Raw genomic sequence first — 22,449 nt, 5'->3', positions numbered from 1 at the left:
AAACAACAGGTGTTGGAGAGGATGTGGAGAAATAGGAACACTTTTACACTGTTGGTGGGATTGTAAACTAGTTCAACCATTATGGAAAACAGTATGGCAATTCCTCAAGGATCTAGAACTAGATGTACCATATGACCCAGCCATCCCACTACTGGGTATATACCCAAAGGATTATAAATTACTCTACTACAAAGACACATGCACACGTATGTTTATTGCGGCACTATTCACAATAGCAAAGACTTGGAATCAACCCAAATGTCCATCTGTGACAGACTGGATTAAGAAAATGTGGCATATATACACCATGGAATACTATGCAGCCATCAAAAAGGATGAGTTTGCGTCCTTTGTAGGGACATGGATGCAGCTGGAAACCATCATTCTTAGCAAACTATCACAAGAAGAGAAACCAAACACCGCATGTTCTCACTCATAGGTGGGAACTGAACAATGAGATCACTTGGACTCGGGAAGGGGAACATCACACACTGGGGCCTATCATGGGGAGGGGGGAGGAGGGAGGGATTGCATTGGGGAGTTATACATGATATAAATGATGAATTGATGGGTGCTGACGAGTTGATGGGTGCAGCACACCAACATGGCATAAGTATACATATGTAACAAACCTGCACGTTATGCACATGTACCCTAGAACTTAAAGTATAATAAAATTTTAAAAAATCCCGTTTAAAATATTCACACATAAAATTAAGTGCCTATGAGTTAATGAAATAAATTAAAGGCCTAAATAATTAAAACTATAAAACACTGATGAAATAGATTGAATAGGACAAAAAACTGAAAGATAATCCATGTTTGTTAGGATTGCTACAATCAGCAATCCTAAAATTTATACAGAAGCACAAAAGATGCAGAATAGCTAAAGCTATCTTAAGCAAAAAGAACAAAACTGGAGGAATCACATTACCTGACTTCAAATTATACTACAGAGCTATAGTAAACAAAGCAGCATGGTCTTGGCATTAAAACAGACACATCAATAATGGAACAGAATAGAGAACCAATTCCAAATCAATATCGAGAAACAAATCCACACACCTACACTGAATTCATTTTCAACAAAGGTGCCAAGAACATACACTGGGGTAAAGACAGTCTCTTCAATAAATGGCGCTGGGAAAACTGGATTTGTATATGCAGAGAATGAAACTAGATCCCTATTCCTCACCATATACAAAAAGCAAATCCAAATAGATTAAGTACTTAAATATAAGACTTCAAGCTAATAAACTACTAATAGAAAACATTGGGGGAAACTCTCCAGTACATTTACCTGGGCAAAGATTTCTTAACTAATACCCCAGAAGCACAGGACCAAAGAAAAAATGGACAAATAGGATCCTATCAAGTTAAACAGCTTATGCACAGCAAAGGAAATAATCAACAAAATGTACAGACAATTCACAAAATGGGAGAATACATTTACAAACTACCCATCTGACAAGGGATTAATAACCAGAATATATACGGAGCTCAAACAATAGGAAAAAAAATCTAGTAATTCAATTTAAAAAGGGGCCAAATATCTGAGTAGACATTTCTCAATAGAAGGCATACAAATTGCAAACGGGTGTATAAAAATGTGCACAATATAATTGATAATCAGAGAAATGCAAATCAAAATTATAGTGAGATATTATCTCACCCCAGAAAAAAATGGATTTTATCCAAAAGACAGGCAATAACAAATGCTGGTGAGTATGTGGAGGAAACAGAACTCTTGTACACAGTTGGTGGGAATGTAAATTAGTACAACCACTATAAAGAACAGTTTGGAGGTTCCTCAAAAAACTAAAAGTAGAGCTACCATATAATCTAGCAATCCCACTGCTACATATATACCCCAAAGAAAGGAATTCAGTATATTGAAGAGGTATCTGCATTTCCTTGCTCACAATAGCTAAGATTTGGAAGCAACCTAAGTGTCCATCAACAAATGAATGGATAAAGGAAATGTGGTACATATACACAATGGAGTACTACTCAGGCATAGAAAAGAATGACATCCTGTCATTTGCAATAACATGGATGGAACTGGAGGTCATTATGTTAAGTGAAATAAGCCAGGCACAGAAACACAAACTTTGCATGCTCTCACTTATTTGTTGGAGCTAAAAATTAAAACAATTGAACTCATGGAAATAGAGACCAGAATTACAGTTACTAGAGGCTGGGACATGTAGTGGGAGGTTGGGGGAAGTGGGGATAGTGAATGGGCACAAAAAATATAGTTCAATAGAATGAAAAAGATCTGGTGTCTGGTAGTACAGCAGTGTGACTACAGTAGACAATAACTTATTGCACATTGAGAAATAACTAAAAGAATATAATTGGATTGTCACACAAAGAAATGATAAATGCTTGGGACAAGAGATACCCCATTTTCCCTGAGATGTGTTTATTACACATTGTATGTCTGTATTAAACTCTCTCCTGTATTCGAGAAATATACACACCTACTATGTACCCATAAATATAACATACAAAAAATACAATAAAATTGTCAAACTCATAGAATGAAAGAGTAAAGTGGTGATTCTTAGGGGCGGGGGGACTGGGAAATGTGCAGTTGTTTTTAATGTGTATAAAGTTACAGTACTCAAGTGATTAATATCTACAAATATGCTGTACAATATTGTGCCTTTAATGAACAATACTGTATTGTACAATTAAGTATTTGTTGAAAGGGTTGCTATCATGTTAAGTGTTCTTACCACAATAAATAAAATAAAATAAAATAAAATAAAATAAGCTGAGTGAACCCTAAACAGGATAAACACAAAAAAGTCCAAGCCCAGACATATTATATTCAAACTGCTTATACCTAAATACAGAGAAAAATTTGAAACTGCAATTTTAAAAATGCTATTTACAATAGCTCCTAAAACTGAAAACGTTTCATATAAGCCTAACAAAGCATGCACAGAATGTATATACTGAAAATGACAAAACACTGATGAAAGAAATCCAAGACCTAAATAAATGGACATACTGTGCTCATGAATAGAACAATCATTATAGTAATGATGTCAATTCTCCCTCAAAGAGATCTATAGATTAACACAATATCAACCAAAATCTCAGCAGAAATTTGTATAGATATAGACAAGCTAATATTCAAATTTACATGTAAAGACACAAGAACTAGAATAGCTCATTACATTTTGACAGAGAAAAAGTTAGAGGAATCACACTACTTAATTTTAAAAGTTACTATAAAGCTGAAGTAATAAGTCAAAGCAGTATTCGTGAAGGGATAGATACACAAATCAATGGAACCTAAAAAATAGGACAGATATGCACCTACATGAATATGGCCATTTGATATTTTTACAAAGATACACAGGCAATTCAGTGGAGAAAGGGTTGTCTTTTGAACAAATACTGCTAGAACCTTTGAAAATGAACCTTAACCTAAATTTCACACATCATATAAAGACCAACTCAAAATAAATAATATATGTAAATGTAAAAACTAAAACGTTAAACTTTTAGGGAAAATTTGTGCCCATTCACTGTCCCCACTTCGCCCAACCTCCCACTACATGTCCCAGCCTCTAGTAATCGTAATTCTGGAAAAAAAAAAAAAACCTTAAAACTGACACCAAAGCACAACGCAAGCAAGGAAAATAAAATGACAAATTCGACTTCATCAAATTTGAAAGCTTTTTTTCTGCCCCAGGCACTGTAAAGTGAATGAAAAGACCCAGTAATGATGTACAGAAAACATTTTCAAATTACTATCTGATAAAGGACTACTATCCAGAAAATGTATTTTTTTTAAACTCTGAAAACTCAATAGTAAGGAAACAACCGCATTAGAAGATGGGCAAAGAACTTAAATGGACGCTTCATCAAAGAAGTTATGGCAAATAAGGACACAAATAGGTGTTAATTATTAGTTATTAGACAATTATTAACTGTCATACGAGATATCACTATACAACTATCTGATCAGCTGAAACAAAGAATAATGACAATACCAAATGCTGTCAACGATAAAATTATTACAGGGTTCAGGTGAAGACGGCCTGAACTCCTTTATAAACTTTTCCATCTCATGTTTCACCCACTGATGATCCTTGCCTGGATCTGTTACATCGTTGGACATTGCAAAATAGTGATTTTCTACATTTATTTCTGGATTTTTTTTCAATATTTACTAACTGTATTTCTTGCAAAAAGAACGTTCTCTTACCAAACTAGGGCTTTCTGGTTGTTCTGAAAGTTTGTACAGAAAAAGCAGAATAAAATACTGATTTTTTTTCTTTTGACTGCTAATTGTCAGAATAAGAAATCGATGTTCTATTTACCTTAAATGGTATTCAATGAGGTCTCATTCTTTGGGAGTAGGGAGATCCCTCTCTATCGGTATCATTAATCAACTCATGAATTTTTATATAGTCAATGTGTTTTCATCATTCAAAGTTACTATTATTGTTTGACACTCTTGTGTATTTTTTTTTTTTTTTTTTGATTTTTAGTAGAGACGGGGTTTTACCGTATTAGCCAGGATGGTCTCGATCTCCTAACCTTGTGATCCGCCCGCCTCGGCCTCCCAAAGTGCTGGGATTACAGGCGTGAGCCACTGCGCCCGGCCTCCTGTGTACTTTTGACATTAGACTTTGATGGTACCCCTGCTCTCTGACACAATAAGTCACAATCTCATCTTGTTTTTTTTTTTAATCTCAAACTTGGAATTTGCTATTCCTCCCAAGGAGTCCTGGTACCTTTTACGTGGCATAGTATTTACAGACTTTTTGTATGTCATTTTGTATTTTTTTATTAGACTATTTGAAAGGAAAAATTGTGCTCTCAATGTTCATTTAAATTATGGTAGTTTTATTATAATGTTACTTAAATATGAACAACAGTAGAGCAATATATATATATATATATATATATATATATGAATGCTGTGATTGAGTACACATGGACACAAACATGGAAACAGACACTAAGGACTACTGGAGAGGAGAGAGAAGGAGGGCGGGCAAGTGCTAAAAAAACTACCTGTTGGGTACTACGTTCACTACCTGAGTGATGGGATCACTCATATACCAAATTTCAGCATCACGCAATATACCCATGTAACAAGTCTCCACATGTATCCCCTGAATGTAAAATAAAAGTTGAAAATTTAAAATAAAATAGAAAAAAAATGAATGCTTTGGGCTTATGATGCTATATACTTATAAAATCACACAATAACAACAAAATCAATAATTTAACAGCATTATTTCATGTTATGAATTATATTGTTTTGCTGAAATTAAATTGCAGCTCACAACATGAATATGACTCTGCACTGGCATATTGAATGTGGTTTGCCTTATTGTACACTATGGTCTGACTCACTTCCCCCACCACTCTATTCTAACTACCAAGAAATTGCATTATGTATAGTGAACCTGATAGAACCAGATAATTTATAAACAAAGTATGATGCCTTCACTTCAAATCGCCTCAAAACAATTAAAATATTACTCTCTGGTGTTAATGTGCTGTAAATACAAATACAAATGTGAGTGTTGATAATGTATGACAGTATTTAGTTATAAGGAGGTTTTCCAGATAACCCAGAATATGCTCATGTTAATTTACTTTAGATTATCTCCTTGGGAGTTGCCCAGGTTACAGTGAAAGCAGGGTATGAGTTTTCCTAGATGAGGTTTAAGATTGAAGATAATATAGTTGAAAACAAACTGTGAGTCCAGAGGCAGAAGGGACAGCAATTTTTAAATGTACCATAGCAAAACACTATTAGTTGGCCAGGATTACCAAGGCTAGTAGAAGGAGGGAAGTGAGCCACCTACACAACAAAGAAGCTACAAATTACAAAGTTTATAGCACTTAATATTATTGGTCTTGAGACTAATATGAAACTTCAAAAATGCTAATGCATGCATATAAAAACAACACTATTTTCCAAAATAGCATAAACAGCCAGCTCTAACAGTTTTTTTTCCCCATGTATTAATCAGTGTCTTCCTTTAAATAAGTATTGGCCAAATATCTAAAGGACATACGTTGGATGGTCTCCCTATTGTTCCCCAGCTGGGTTTCCCACAACTCTCTTTCTGTACTCATCTGGGTGTTATCCTTGACTTCTAGTGGAAATTGATAGCAATGTTTAAGCAGGGGAGTAAGATAATCAGTTTTGTTTGTTTTGTTATGCAAGTGAATTCAGTGATGATGCAGACTCTACACTGTAAAAGTTATCCAGTGGATCAGAGAAATAAGTCAGAAGACTATTACTACTGTCCCATTGGTGAGGGCCTCAACTGAAGTGAAAATGCAGTGGGGAGAATCAATGTGATATATTTTTCTGATTTTGTCACTTTTGATTTGGGAATTTGGTGAGTAAATGGACACAGAGGAACTAGTTAGCAAGGTGTTGCAATAATCCAGTTAAGAAGGCATGTGAACCTAAACAAGGTAATGATGTTAGGTAAAAAGGGGATTAATTCCATGGATATTAAGGAGGAAGAATTCTCAGGATATTTGCATTGACTAGATGTTTGGAGAAAGAGGGAAGAGCAAGGATGGCCTTCAGGTTTTAAAAATTATCTCCCACAGTGTACCATTCACAAAGGTGATTGATATAAAAACCCCACATCTTTCTCAGCTTTCTTCTTTGAGTGTCCTGTTGAAATAATCACTGGGACAAGACTACAAGTAGTATTTGCCAGGCTATCCAATATAGAAAAATGTCATGTATGAGGACATACTCATAAAAATATCTTTCTTCTTCTAGAATGGAAAATAAAAGCTTAAGTAAATGAAACCTACAGAGGGGGGCAAACTATGGCCCACAAGCCAAATCTGGACTGCTGCCTGTTATTCTATGGCCTATGACTCAGAGTGATTTTTACATTTTTAATAGTTGAAAAAAATCAAAGAAGAATAATTTTTCACTACGCATTAAGATGAAATAAAATTCAAATGTCAGTGTTCATAAATAAAGTTCTACTGGAACACAGCCATGCTCACTTATCTCTCCCTGGAACTCAAGAGTAAGGAAAACAAATATTTTACCATCATTACACATGCACACACACACACACACACACACACACCAAATGCGCGCTCACGAGCGTGCTTCTTCTCTTTGCCCACTGTGTATGGGTTCTGCAGAAATTGCATTTCTTGCAGAGAAACTTTGAACCTCACACTGGAAGGTAATTTACCAACCTCTTATCTATCTATCACACTTCACGTTTTAGTAATAACTGAATTTCACCCTTTTCAAGCTTGGAAATTATATCTCCTCATTCTGCTGAACGTGTCTATGACCACTTTGGGGCTACAATGGCAGAGCAGAGTAGTTGTGACAGAGACGCTATAGCCCTCAAAAAATATTTTGCTTACTACTATTTATTTACAAAAATAAAATATTTACTATCTGGCCCTTTATAGAGAAAGTTTGCCGACTCCTGGTCTACTATGAGCCAGGTACTGTGCTAGGACTTTCACATCTTCTATAATTTTATCAAAACCTTTAGTGGTATATTAGGTTATAGAGATCTGAATAATGTATCTAGAATCTAGAAATAATAACATGTTTTATTTGTAAATATTCAAATGATTTGCAAAGATAAAGAGTTACTTTCTGTAAGATCCTATCCTTTCTCTGCTTAAACATTGCTATTGATTCCAAATGCTTATAGAATTAAAGCTAAAATCGCAAAACATAAGACCCTTTGCTTAGGAAATCTAGTCCCCACCTACCTTTCATCACATCTCATCACTCTTTTCCCCAACCTTCCCTAATGAATTTCTCACTGTCCTCCCACTTTTTGCAGACAGAAGCTGAAAGTGACACATTCATGAGATATTTAGTGTCCACTTCATTGGGGTCCCTTGTTCACCTTTTCCTTTCTATACCTTTCTTCACTCTCCTTTACTTTCTTCATCGAATTGTCTACCATTACAAAATAGAAAAGAAATGAAGGGAGGGAGGAAGGAAACTGCAATACACACACACAGGTTTTACTGGGGAGAGGCATACCTCTTATCACTCTGGCCAGCTTAATTTGTCAAATCCTCGAGGGTAGGGCCGATACTTTTTTTTTTTTTTTTAAGTCGTCCAACATCTATTAGAGGTCCAGTCATGGATTCTCCCACTCCCTTTCTTCGTTTCCCTTGGAAACCTGGAAAACAGAAAATCTTCCCACAGAAACTCCTCAGGGGCGCGCCAAGATCTGGGCTTGCGCACTTGGACTTGGCCCGCGCTCAGCCCCCGCCTCAAGCTGGCGGGGTCTCGCACTAACCTAGCGCGGGAGTCTCGATCTCCCGCGCGCGCGCGTGCGCGAGACCCCCCTTTGGCCCCCTACCCTGCAGCAAGGGTAGCGTGACGTAATGCAACCTCAGCATGTCAGCAGCAATATAAAGGAGAACTAGGCGGCGCGCCTCCCAGACGCAGAGTAGATTGTGATTGGCTCGGGCTGCGGAACCTCGGAAACCCGAATGTGAGGACCTTAAGGGATCCACAGCTGCCGCCCCCCGCAGCCATCCAGAGCGCGGTCACAGTCCGACTGGCGGCACGGAGGCGGCGGCAGCGGCGGCGGCGGCGGCAGCGGCAGCTGCAGCTGCAGCAGCAGGTAAGGAGACTCCTGAGGAGAAACTAGAGGGACGTGGATCCACCGTGTTCAGTGTCTCTTGTCTGAAGGGAGGAGAGGCTCACACCCAGCGTGTAGCGTAGGGCGAAGGGAACAATGGAAGTGGCGTCCAGTCCCTGAGCTTTCCTCCCGCCTCGGGCGGAGTTTTCCTCTTCAGCCGCTGCCGGGGGCTGGAGGAATTGAGGAAAGTAAGGGTTTTCCCCCTTAGCCAACCTCTTCTTTCCCTAGGCCAGAGCCCCAGGGAGCTAGAGCCGTCGTTGAGACCGTCGGTGGTTTAGGGTGACGGGAAAATGGCGGAAAACAAAACGGCGAAGTGAAGAATGCAGCGTCCCCCTGGCATTTTCTCTCAGCTATCCCTCCACCCCATATTCCTTTCACTGGCGCCCCCGTCGCCTCGCCCCCGCCCCCTGACCGAGCTAATAGTAACCTTTGGAATGCGCGAGGGATGGCGGCGTGTGCGAGGAAGTGGCACCGAATCGGCATTTTAGGGGACTGGGAGCCGTCAGAGCCTGGGAGTTGGGGGGAGGGGGGAGGCGTGTGCGACAACTGTCGCCTACACTAAAACACCACCATTTTGGTTCCCAACCGTCTCCCACGTAGCGGGGCAGAGGAAGCTGGAGGAGGCTGAGGGGCTGGACAGCACGGCGTGGGTAGCAGCGGTGGCGACCGCTGCACCAAGTGAGAGGAGGGAGGAGGGGAAAGGGTATTCTTGTCTCATCGGTCTCTTCCTTTCTACTGCGAAGGTTCTCTTAGGTTTAAGATCTAGTCAGATGGGTAATACCTCAGAGGGCACGTGTGTGCATTCTGCTCGAAATGATTGAAACTTGGCATGGTCGTGGGAAAAGGAGACTTATGCGGGAAGAGGGCTGCGTCCAAAGCTGCAATACTGCTACTTGCCAGGGCTCCTTTGTCTCCCATCTCTGCAAATACTACTTTCGCATTCTCTTGTTCTGCCGCCTTACCATTTCTCATCTATCCGTCACCCTATTGACATCACTGAGAAGCTAGGTCCTGAATGAGCTGTGTTAGAAGAGACAGATTTTCTTTTTGTGATTTCTGCTCCCCATACATTAATGGAAAGATGTTTACTTGAAACGTACTTGGTGGATTATCTCCATTCAATAAAGATGTGAGATACACTCTGGAGAAGACCAAGAAGCCTAGCTATCTCTAATGGTTATTAAATACTTAACAAACTGCTGTTTTCATACCTCATTTATTATTGATTTTATTGAAACTTCCTATGTGGGGAAAGATACTCCAGTTTATTTATTTGGTATTCACACAGTGTAATACTTTTATAATAGTTGCACTATGTGTTGTAATTTTTACACTTCCTTGAGTGCTAGTGCAGACTTTTCAGTATGGATTTGGCAAGGATAAAGCTTGCCCTTGGTTCTCTTTCACTTTCTAAAATAAGGTATTGTTTGTGATTTTTAAGATGTGCTTTAGAGAAGATTTTGGTTTAATCAAGTGGTAGCATTCGAAGTATAAAAACATTGCTAATGTAGTCAGTAGTTGTTTTTGTTGGAATCCATTTGGTTGCTTTTAAGATTACTACAGATTTGAGCATATGAACCCTTCCCAGCCTCACTATGCAAGTTCAGGTGTAAAGAAAAATATTAAGTTGTGTAAGAAACTTAGTTTAAAATGTTTTAAAGTATCTGATTTTGAATGTATTTTTATAATAGGTAAAGAGAGCGTTTTCCCAAAGAAAATAACATAGCACAGAAGGAAAAATAAAAAGAAATTACTGCAGATTTTACTTTATGTAAGAAAATCTACAATTTCTTCGAGACACTCATATAAAGGTGATTAACAAATTACTTACTGTTTTATCTTGTTTAACAGTTTAATAAAATTAAGTTTTTAAAAACATTTTAAGATATTTGTAGTTGCTCTATTAGTTGTGTGGTAAAGAAAGTAATTACTCTAATTAAAATCCGAATAGTACACAGTTTTAAATGTTAAGAACAAATCCCTTTCAGATTTATTTTGTTAACACACAGGTAGTTTATTGTGAACTCTCTTGGCCTCTGGACCTCATTTTGCATAACAGCAAAGCAGAAAATAATGTGGCATTTGAAAAAACATAAAACACAACTAAGAATTTCTAAAAATGTGAAGTTTTTGCTCGTACATAAAGTAATTTTGTCTGAATCGTTTGATATACAGAAATGTCACCTTCTGTAGCATATTTATGTATACACCTGAAATATTGATAGGGATTACTCTGTGAGACTCTCCTGCCCCTTGAATACCAGTTTAGCCATCCCATTTATTTAAGAATATATTAAGTTGTATTACATGGCACCTTTCTAAAACTTTCATTGAGGATGCAGCTTTATCTGTTGTCCAATACGGTATAATTTATTAAGCACTCCTACGTGAAAAGGAGATAGATGCCTTATAAAACGGACAGGTTTTTGTTGATTTACTTAGAATCTTATGTTTGAAGAGAAAATGCACATATGTATTTCTAAGAAATATATTGAGGGACAGCATCTGACTTTATGTTCCATACTATCAAATGATCTTAAATATAGGATAAGTCATTTGAAATGAAATAGATTGAGCCCTTGTTTTCAAAACCACCATGAAGCTAGCATAATTTTATTAATCACTAATAAAAAGTCAATTGTACAATTACAAGTAAATGATATGACAAGTAATTTGCTAAATGTTTATATGTGATTGATCTTATTTTTACCATATTTAGGAAGCAGTCATGTTTCATGAGTCCTCAAAACTGAGACAAGAGAATGTAGTAGAGTGAGGCCAGAAGTCCTTACTGGTTCAAAGAACTCCGGGGAAACTGGGATAGAACATTTTACATTATAAGTAGAACCCTGGGAGCCAGAGGTGAATACAAGTTTATCTGCAGAGCTCCGCTGCAGGGCTGATCTGGGTCTGGAAGAAATGGATGAGAGCCAGTGGATGAAATTCACTAATACTAGACATCTGAGTCCTCTAGTAATGTATAAATATCCTAACTATTGTTTGTTGTCATCTCGTTCTTCTTTTATAACCTATGTTTTAACTGGAACTTTAGCACTGCAGTTTTGTTGTTTTGCTTTCTTCTACCACTTCCCTATGGCTCGTCAGCTTGACTGTGCCTTCATCTCCATTATTTTTTGGTTTACTTCCACTTGGCACTTCTTTTATTTATAGTTGTCACATAAAGCATCTAACCATGGTTTTTTTTTGTTTTGCTTTCTTTTGTAATGAGCTTTCCACACTTGGTTGAAAGGCATATTGTCAATTGCATTTTTTTTTCTCAAAACAACTAACTTTGGGCTAAACATATTAAAACTATTTTAAAAGCCATTTCTTTTGCAGATATTGGTGAATGAGCTTTGCTAAGTATGGATTCAGGTGGTGGAAGTCTTGGATTGCACACGCCAGACTCTAGAATGGCCCATACCATGATTATGCAAGATTTTGGTAAACCATTTTCTTTGTTGTATTTTTTTTCTTTTTTAAAAGTAAGGGGATAATAAAAATCAAAAATAAGTTGAGGAAGAGGAGAGTTACAATGAAAACTTGTTCTTTTACTCGGAAAATACGTTTGTAGAGCTTATTCTCATAAAGCTGTGTATCAATGGGCTACTTAAAATCACTCATAATTTAGGGGAAGGTTGTGTTAGGGACACTTGAAATATAGTGGTAATATGTTACTGGAAATGAAAAACTCAATTTACATAAATAACTGCATGATTATATCACGTTCTGTTTTGATAGTATATATCAGCTCTCACGTGAAGGAAATGTTAAACTGGCTTTCTAAAATACATTTTAAGTTGCTTTGTTAATAAAGTTGGAAAAAAAAGTGCTTACATCAGCTAAAAAAATAAGATGCTTATATAGCGATATGCAAAATCATGCACTAGGTGATTAATTATATTGTGATGCTATTTCCCCAAAAAGTTGTTACCATTAGAATACATTTTTCTTTCTTTCTTTTTTTTTTTTTTAAAAAAAAAAAAGAGGCCGGGCTTGGTGGCTCATGCCTGTAATCCCAGCACTTTGGGAGGCCGAGGCGGGCGGATCACGAGGTCAAGAGATCGAGATCATTCTGGCCAGCATGATGAAACCCCGTCTCTACTAAAAGTACAAATAATTAGCTGAGCGTGGTGGAGCACGCCTGTAGTCCCAGCTACTCAGGAGACTGAGGCAGGAGGATCGTTTGAGCCCGGGAGGCGGAGGTTGCAGTGAGCTGAGCTGAGATGATGCCACTGCACTCCAGCCTGGTGACAGAATGAGACTCCGTCTCAAAAAAAAAAAAAAAAGACTCCTTACTCTTGTGGCCAGGTTTGTTTTTTAAGTAGCCTCTTAACAGTAGTCATTTTGATGAAGATGCCAAGACTCCATGGCATTCAACAAACAAACTGAATTTGGGCAGGGATGGTCTGAATTACAGAGGAGATAGAGCTGTTTGAAGTATAAAAGGCAGGGATGAGATCAGAAGAGTTGAAGATAAGATTGGAGTGAAAGCAGAAAAGACAAATGGTGAACTGCGATAAAAGAACAGGAAACGAGGTAATATGGAATTGTTGAAGCTGAAATTAGTGATTAGGGAATAGAACTGTGATACTTTGCTAAGTTAAGAAAATGCTACTACTGTTCCTTGATAATATGATTGAATGTATTGGTCCCCTGTAGTAAATCCCACAGTAACAGAAGTCAGTAAAGCCGTATTCTAGTCATGGCAGTGCAGTTAACTAGCTGTGTAAACTTGGATAAATTACTGAATTCCCTTTTATAATGATTGCACTAGATAACATTTAAGGTCCTCTCCAGTTATAGATTTCTTTGACATTTCTTTCTGATGAATAAAGTTGAGTAGTCCAAGATTGGATGTGAGTTAATTGATGAAATATAAAGAAATCGTGGATATATTCTTGTGAAAGCTAAGTGAATTGTGTTGACTACGGATGATTTAGAAATGACTTTGGGTGAAAAAAACTAATCAATAAATTCTAGAGGAAGGATAATAGGGCCAGAGAGTAAGAGGTTAAAGATGTTCCCATGAATTCTTTAGTGGAGAGTTGATAGTTTTTAGAATAATGGAACACTGGAATTTCAATATAGTAAATAAATTTTGGTTGAAATGTCAACTTTACTTTTTTACCTTTCAAAATAAGATATTTTTAAAAATAGAAGTAATATAGTAGTTTCTCCATTTAATACAAAATATTACCTCTCCTATACCATTTGATAAAGTGCCAAAACTCACTTCATTCCTGAAGAAGTTGCCTATTAGCTACTAAAGTATGATTCCTTTCAAAAGATGAAAAAAATATCTGATAGGTACTGGTGAATATTTACATAATGTTCCTCTTAACCTTCCTTTCCATTGTTTATCCTCATTGTCTTTAGGATTAATTACTCCTTTATTACATCTACTACTATTTTTCTTTTAGTTGTTAGGGGAATAGAATATGCATATTGAAATATTTAACATACGTGTTTTTTCATGCATATTGAAATATTAACATACGTGTTTTTTCTTCTTTACTTTTTATTCAGATATAATTCACATACTATTCCACTCACCCATTTTATAAAGTATACAACTCATTGGTTTTTAGCATATTCACAAAATTGTATAACCATCCCTAGTACCTAGTTTTAGAACATTTTCTTATCCTAAAAAAAGACACCTCATACCCATTAGTAGTCATTCCCCATTCTGTCTCTCCGCACCAGCCCTAGGCAGCCACTAATCTTTCTGTCTATGGATTTAATTATTCTGAACATTTTATATAAGTGGAATCATATAATAAATGGTCGTTGTGTCTGGCTTCTTTCACTTAGCATGTTTTTAAGTGTCATCCATGTTATAGCATGTATCAGTATATACTTCATTCGTTTTCACTGCCAATGATATTCCATTGTATGAGTACACCGCATTTGGTTTATCAGTTGATAGATATTTGGGTTCTTGAAATATTTTTAATCCACTAGAAATATTTTGTGTTTGGCAAAATAAACTTTGCATCTTAGATTGGAGTATGAGTGCCTTTGGAGGCATGTGACAGTATGCCAAGGCATACCTGAAACCACAGAATAAATAGCACAGCCTCTTGGAATTTTTTTTAATTTGAATTGAGGAGAATATATATACACACATATACCTATACACAGTTATAACTGCATAAATATGTAGAAAGTAAGATTTTTATTCACTATCCCCTCCCTTTTTAGAAATAATAAAATCGAAAGGTTTGCAAACTACTTCTAATTTTTAATTGGTGTTTTCATATTATCATTTAAAGCCCTCTCTAAAATGAATTTAATAGAGTAAACCGATTTATATTAGAAAAAAGTTTAAAGGCACTTTTTGTTGTTGTTGTTGTTGTTATATACCTGTTTATGATTTAGCTGTCTGGTAGTATTTCAAGTTAGTGGTTTTTTCAAATGATGCATTCTTATTTTTATGCTCTCTTAAGGTATATAAATCAATGGCAATTAAATTACTTTGCATTTTGGTGAGACTATTTTTCTGAAGTTGCTGTTAGATAAAGAATAACTAATATGGGTAATGCTCACTCATTTGTGCTTAGGGATAATGTTGCCCTAAAATATGTTAAGTTGCCGTTTGTCCTTGGTAAATTCTGAACTCTTAAAAGACAGTAACTTTCACTCTATTTTTGATATGCAGTTCCAAGCACAATTTCATTTATAGGCATTTTCATTTTTTGTGTGACATTTTGTGAAATGCAAAGGTTGTCAAACAGACCTAAACCTAAAAAGACCTTTATTGGGGGACTTTTGGAAATTTTAACCCTGATAACTTAGATTTCTTCTGAAAGCAGCCCTCCCCATGCTTATTTTGCCTCCCTGTTACAATTTCTAAATTCTAAAATTTCATTAGAAATTACATACATTCTCTTTAAATTCTGTTAGCATCAAAACTTAGATATTTGCAACCCCATAAATTATTGACATTTGTGAAACTTAGAGTTTAACATACACAGAGCTAACCAAATAAGAACACTGTGGCACAAGATCTTCAAATTCTGTAAGGTTCTTGGATGGTACAATACCGAAAATCCGAAACATTAATTTAATGCAGAATTCATTGGACCAATTTATTTTGAAGAATGTATGACACTTAGAAATTTACAACTTTGTTCAATAACCTTGCTGGTGTCTCAGTATAATAGCTGTTCTTGAAGTGTGAGATTGAATTTAATAGTTGTTTAAGATTTTAATGCTGCAAAAAGCCTGTGTTGTTTTGGGATATAAATAGCAAAATACCCTTAGATAGTGGCCCAAGACAGACCTGACATGTAACAGATTTTATGCTGTCATTCTGGTGATGTTCCAAATATTCATATTTAAATGAAATAACTTTAATAAAATGGGAAATACTTGAAATCAGGACATGTTTCTTACTGTTGCCTGAGTATTTAATTTTATACTTTTTAAATGATTTTTTTCTTATTGTTTATAATTTTCTAAGCTAGTAAGATAAATTATTAATGCAATTTAATGCTGTTTACTAAATGATTTAAAATTTAAATGAGTGACCACGTGATAGGCCATTTTACTCTTTATCTCAAGCTATTCCTGTAGCTGTGCTTCACTTAATCTTACACATCTCTTTAAAAAATAGTATCTAGGGTAAATATACTCTAACCTCTTCCTAGACAAGTAGAAAACAGGCAGCCTGGAGTCAAACAATGAGTTCAGTTTCCAGCTAGGACCTTGTGGAAACGTTATATAACATCTGTAAACCATAGTTCCTCCTTATTTAAAATGAGGATACTCGCACTCACCTATACAGTTGTTCTGAGGATTAAATGAGATGATACTTGTATTAATAGGTTGCTTGTTGGATAGTCAGTACACAATAAATATAACTAATCTATAGCTAAGTGACTTTGTTTAGAAAGTCAGTGGAATGTAACAGATGAACTGATAAGAGAACAAGCAAAATTTAATAAGATATATCTTGGATCTTGGTTTAAGTAATCTACTGGTACCCTGTGAGGGACTTACCAGTTCTTGGTCTAGGATCCTTGAGAGCATTTGGTTCAGGATAAAAAAAAAAAACATATTTGGATTTATTTATTTACTTTTTTAGATCTGGTCTATTTTGATTTGTAAGTTCCTGCTAGAGGCTGGGTGAACTAGCACTGCTCCTTCAGTCTATCTTCTTAGAATCCAACCAGCCAGGTTGATCTGAACCCAGGTCAGCACTAGCATTATTCTACCCTTCTTTCCTTCCCTGTGGTCTACTTTCAGGAACCAGACTAATCTTCAGCAGTGTTCTAAAATAAATGGGATTTCCCATATTTTACATCTTTGGTTTGTGAGAAGATTTTTGTGAATTAGTAATTTTATTGTTTAGATATATAGAATTCCAGTATAGTTAATTTTACAGGATTAATATTTTAATTTTTTCCTTACTAATAAACCATATTTCCAGTCTGATTAAATGCTAAATTTGAACCCCCACCTCATCCCCATCTCTGAAATGCCCAGTGGAGTAACTACTGAATTAAAAATACTTGTTTTATACATACTCCCTTCGTGTACCAGACTTCCAGGATTGTGGCTGTGTCCTTTTGGGGTAATTTAGTGGTTTAGGTGAGAGTTTGAGAATGGCGAGAAAGATTTAAAAGGGTTGAAAGGAAAGTATCTCCAAAACGCTGTTGAAAGCACAGCTTTCCCTTTTCACCTTGTTCTTTGATGTGTTAGGGTATTGATGGTGTCCACTGGTCTCCATCCTAACTTGGTAACTAACTTCCATAATGAATTGATTAAAAATAATGAATACTATATGACAAATAACACTTTTTCAGGTACTACTTTATAGAAAGTGATCAAAAGGTTTTGTACTGGATGATTTATTGTAGATAATTTATTATAATCAGATCCACAAACCCTCTTAATTTGTGTTTGTACCATCTCAGGGAGCAGAACTTAGCAGAATTCCTCGTGAAGGGATTTTACACTTGTACAATATTTACAGGGCAGGTAGGAGCTGGTGTTTACCATGCTGCTCAAGAAAAACATTAAAGCTTTATTCCTACAGATTTACTATTATCAAACCAAATCTTAGTCTAAGGTGAGTAGAGAGTTTTTCTCCCTAAATCAGGTGTTGAAAGATGCCTTCCAATTTTGGATATAGTAATTCTTGTAAGTTAAAGAAGTTCAGACACTTTCATGTTTATAATACACATTTTATAGTAGAACATTTTATTAACCTACTTAACATATTAGTATTCTTTTATGTTTTTGTGCCTTTTTATTTTAATTTTTTGAAACAATTGTAGACTCACAAGCAATAGAGGAAAGGAGTACATAGACTCCGTGTACCCTTTACTTACCTTCCTGTAATGGTGGCATCTTACATAACTGCAGTACAATACAAAAACCAGGAAATTACCATTCACTCATTACTGTTAACTAGACTACAGACCTAATTCAGTTTTCACCATTTTTAACATACATTTGTGTGTGTGTGTGTGTGTGAGTGTATACAGTCTATGCAGTTTTATCCCACATATAGATTTGTGTAAATACCACCACAATGAAGATGCAGAGCTGTTCTATCACTATATATATGCTATCCCTGCGTGTTCACAGACACACACACACAAACACACACACACACACACACACCCTTGGCAACCAATAATCTGTTCTCCATCTCTCCAGTTTTATTGTTTTAAGATTATATAAATTCATTTATACATTATGCAGTATCATAACCTTTGGTGATTGTCTTTTTTTCCCTCAGCAAAATTTTCTGGAGGAAATTCAGGTTGTTAACTTTATCAATAGTGTGTTCATTTTTATTGCTGAGTAGTATTCCATAGTAGGGATGTGCCAGAGTTGGTGGAACCAGCCATTAACCTGCTAAAGGACACTTGGGTTGTGTTTAATTTTTTGCTACTCTGAGTAATAGCTACAGTGAGCTGTTAGGAATATTTCTGTACAGTTTTTGGTATAAACATATATTTTCATTTTTCTGGGGAAAAATGCCCGAGATTGCAATGGTTGGATTGTATAGTAAGTGCATATTTAGTTTCGTAAGAAATCTCCAAACTATTTTCTAGAGTGGCTGCTACTATTTTACGTTTGCACCAGTAACAGTCGAGAAATCCAGTTTCTCCACATCCTCACCAGCCTGTGGTGTTATCACTGTTTTTTATGTTAACTGTTTTAATTGGGGTGTGGTGATATCTCATTATGTCTTTTGTGTTTTACTTGAAAATAAAGTATATTATTTTAAGGTCTTCATGTAGATTTTACTAACATTGTTTTCACCCAACTCTAACCCAATTCCTGTTGTTGGTGGTTTTAATTGCAGTTAAATTGTCAGTGATTTAAAAAAAAGATTTATTTGGTCAAGATTACTTAATATTTAAGAAATAACATTTGATTTATTAAATACAGTACTCTAAATTAATAAAATAACTTTACCTTTTTTGGATAATTGTTTGTATTATAGTGGCTGGAATGGCTGGTACTGCACATATCGATGGAGACCATATCGTTGTTTCAGTTCCTGAAGCTGTATTAGTTTCTGATGTTGTCACAGATGATGGGATAACTCTTGATCATGGCCTTGCAGCTGAAGTTGTCCATGGACCTGACATCATCACAGAGACTGATGTAGTAACAGAAGGTGTGATTGTTCCTGAAGCAGTACTTGAAGCTGATGTTGCCATTGAAGAGGATTTAGAGGAAGATGATGGTGATCACATCTTGACTTCTGAACTAATTACAGAAACCGTTAGGGTACCAGAGCAGGTTTTCGTGGCTGACCTTGTTACTGGTCCTAATGGACACTTAGAACATGTGGTCCAAGATTGTGTTTCAGGAGTCGACTCTCCCACAATGGTATCAGAGGAGGTTCTTGTAACTAATTCAGATACAGAAACTGTGATTCAAGCAGCTGGAGGTGTTCCTGGTTCTACAGTTACTATAAAAACCGAAGATGATGATGATGATGATGTCAAGAGCACTTCTGAAGACTACTTAATGATATCTTGTAAGTGAAACATAAAGCCCATAATTACTCAGGAGATTGATTTATGTAATGTGGAAAAGTTTTCTGGGATGAGGGATAATAAAAGTTATGGGGGAATCTTTTTGAAAAATAATTTTTTGAAGCGGTGTCATTAAGATGCTCTTTTGAGTTTACTCATGTTTTTAATTTACTCAATGAAAATTCATACCTGAAATGAAGTAAAATAATGCAGTTTATTAGTATCTTAAAATAGGATTATAGATTTGGCAACAACAAGAACATTGATACAAAATTTTAATGACAAACATATATATTTCAACATGGGAACTTTCTTATGTAGCCACTGCTTTTTTTTTTTTAAATATGACAGGCACTGGAATTGTCAATTAAGTTTTTCTTAGGAACTTAAGCATAATATGTTAAGAAATGTTGTGTTGATTTTTAAATTAAATACTTGAAAAGTAAATCATAAACTCAGATAATGTCCTACAGTTATCCCTGTGTTTATATTGCATTTGCCTAAATATGTGCGTGTATATTTTATGCAAAGCTATTTAACATGTTTATTTTAGACTGCTTTGCAAGATTCTTTTTTTTTATTTTTTTTTATTTTTTTTTTATTATACTTTAAGTTCTAGGGTACATGTGCATAACGTGCAGGTTTGTTACATATGTATACTTATGCCATGTTGGTGTGCTGCACCCATCAACTCGTCAGCACCCATCAATTCATCATTTATATCATGTATAACTCCCCAATGCAATCCCTCCCTCCTCCCCCCTCCCCATGATAGGCCCCAGTGTGTGATGTTCCCCTTCCCGAGTCCAAGTGATCTCATTGTTCAGTTCCCACCTATGAGTGAGAACATGCGGTGTTTGGTTTTCTCTTGCAAGATTCTTAAAACATTCTATCTGAAGCGGGAAGATAGAAATATTTTGTTCTCATTTTAAATGATGGGTTTATGAGAGCAGCAACAAAAATAGAAATATCTTGATAAGTTATTGATGGAGCTTAAAGAAGTAGGTATATTAGTTATTAAATTTGAAGGGATCATGCTACAAGTAGTAAAGATTAGACAAATTTTTTTTGACTTTTCCAGGGAAGATTTTTATTCTTTTATTTTTAAAATACAAAAGTGGTTGAATGGGAAGTTAATCGCCAAGTAGAGTATGTGTGTTGTGTGTGTATAAAGTGATTGTATGCATATGTGTGTCAGAGAATTTAAAACTGAAAATAAACTAGATTTCTTTAATTTACACATTTAATTCTGAAGTTTAGCAGTGTTAACTTTTTTCTTATATAAACACTTTTGAAGGTGAATTTGTACCTTGTTTTTAAGAGAATGATGTAAGTCACTAAAAGACTGCAAATATTGTTACCTATTTTTAAATAGATATAGATTACTAAAGCAACTCCATATTTGCATCTTAATGTGGCATTTTTTAAAAGACTTATAGTTATGGTTATCATATAAAATGATGTGGCAAAAGTTGGTAGTCTATACTAAAATAAATTCAGTATGTCTTTGAAAGAGTATTCATTAATTTAAACTGTTTGATATTAAAGTAGTGCAAAATTTAGATGTCATGTATTGTGAATAGTCATACCTTGTATTATCTTCTATGATTTAATTCTGCAAAAGTTTTTTTAAAAAGTTTCTGGAATATTCTAAGTTAGGATAATTATTTTGATAACTACCTCATGTATCAAATACAAAGACTCCTTTGAGGAGTATAATTTTATTTTTTTTCATTTGTTTGGTTTCAACCTTTATTTTAGATTTGTATGGGTATGAATGATCCCATCTCCCAGGTACTGAGCATAGTACCCAACAGTTTTTCAGTCCTCACCCCACTCCCTCCCTCCCACCTCTAGGGGTCCCCAATGTCTTTTGTTGCCATCTTTATGTCCATAAAGACCCCATGTTTAGACCCCACTTATAAGTGAGAACATGCAGTATTTGGTTTTCCATTGTTGCATTAATTTACTTAGAATAATGGCCCACAGCAGCATCCATATTACTACAAAGGATGTGATTTCTTCTTTTCTTATTGCTGCGTAGTATTCTGTGGTATATATATACCATGTTTCCTTTATCCAGTCCACTGTTGATGGGGCACCTAGGTTGATTCCCTGTCTTTGCTATTGTAATAATGCTGTGATGAACACACAAGTGCATGTGTCTTCATGGTAGAATTATTGTTTTCCTTTGGTTATATACCCAGAGTGGCATTGCTGAGTTGAATGGTAGTTCTGTTTTAAGTTCTCTTATAAATTTCTAAACTGCTTTCCACAGTGGCTGAACTAATTTACATCCCACCAACAGTGTTTAAGAGTCCCCTTTTCTCCACAGCCTTACCAACATTTGTTTTTTTTTTTTTTTTTTTTTTTTTTTTTTGACATTTTAGTAATGGCCATTCTGGCCATAATAAAAAAAAATAGTAGATGTTGGCATGGATGCAGTGAAAAGGGAACATTTTTACACTGTTGGTGGGAATGTAAACTAGTACAACCATTATGGAAAACAGTGTGGAGATCACTTAAGGAACTAAAAGTAGATCTACTATTTAATACAGCAGTCCCACTACTGGGCATCTACCCAGAGGAAAATAAGTCATTATACAGAAAAGATACTTGCACATGCATGTTTATAGCAGCACAATTTGTAATTGCAAAAAAAATATGGAACCAGCCCAAATGCCCATCAGTCAACGAGGGGATAAAGAAAATGTGGTATATATACACTATGGAACACTACTCAGCCATAAAAAGGAATGAAATAATGGCATTTGCAGCAACCTAGATGGAAT

At 35.7% G+C, this 22,449-nt stretch overlaps 1 protein-coding gene and 1 long non-coding RNA gene across 12 annotated transcripts in view; one reads left to right on the top strand and one right to left on the bottom strand.

The window, feature by feature from the left end:
• LOC117096268 overlaps window positions 1-8,243 on the bottom strand; it is a 58,294-nt gene extending 50,051 nt beyond the window's left edge. Inside the window, exon 1 of the long non-coding RNA XR_004442421.1 lies at window positions 8,039-8,243. This is a non-coding gene — a long non-coding RNA (uncharacterized LOC117096268). The remainder of the gene's footprint in view (window positions 1-8,038) is intronic.
• Window positions 8,244-8,278: 35 nt separating this feature from the next.
• Window positions 8,279-22,449, top strand: part of ZNF711 (zinc finger protein 711) — a 29,180-nt gene continuing 15,009 nt past the window's right edge. For 2 of the 11 annotated variants that reach the window (XM_033233403.1, XM_033233348.1), the window contains exons 1-5: window positions 8,279-8,630; window positions 10,340-10,459; window positions 11,368-11,510; window positions 11,988-12,092; window positions 19,117-19,659. In XM_033233403.1, coding sequence (XP_033089294.1) covers window positions 12,014-12,092; window positions 19,117-19,659 — 622 coding nt within the window. In that variant the 5' untranslated portion in view covers window positions 8,279-8,630; window positions 10,340-10,459; window positions 11,368-11,510; window positions 11,988-12,013. Of the gene's footprint in view, window positions 8,631-10,339; window positions 10,460-10,488; window positions 12,093-19,116; window positions 19,660-22,449 lie in introns of those variants that run through there. The other 9 variants (XM_033233382.1, XM_033233319.1, XM_033233392.1 and 6 more) reach the window with 7 other exon arrangements.

This window comes from Trachypithecus francoisi, unplaced genomic scaffold, assembly GCF_009764315.1.
Source record: "Trachypithecus francoisi isolate TF-2019V2 unplaced genomic scaffold, Tfra_2.0 Contig01451, whole genome shotgun sequence".
NCBI lineage: Eukaryota > Metazoa > Chordata > Mammalia > Primates > Cercopithecidae > Trachypithecus > Trachypithecus francoisi.
The sequence above is the reverse complement of the archived record's forward strand: the minus strand, read 5'-3'. Positions and strand labels throughout refer to the sequence as shown.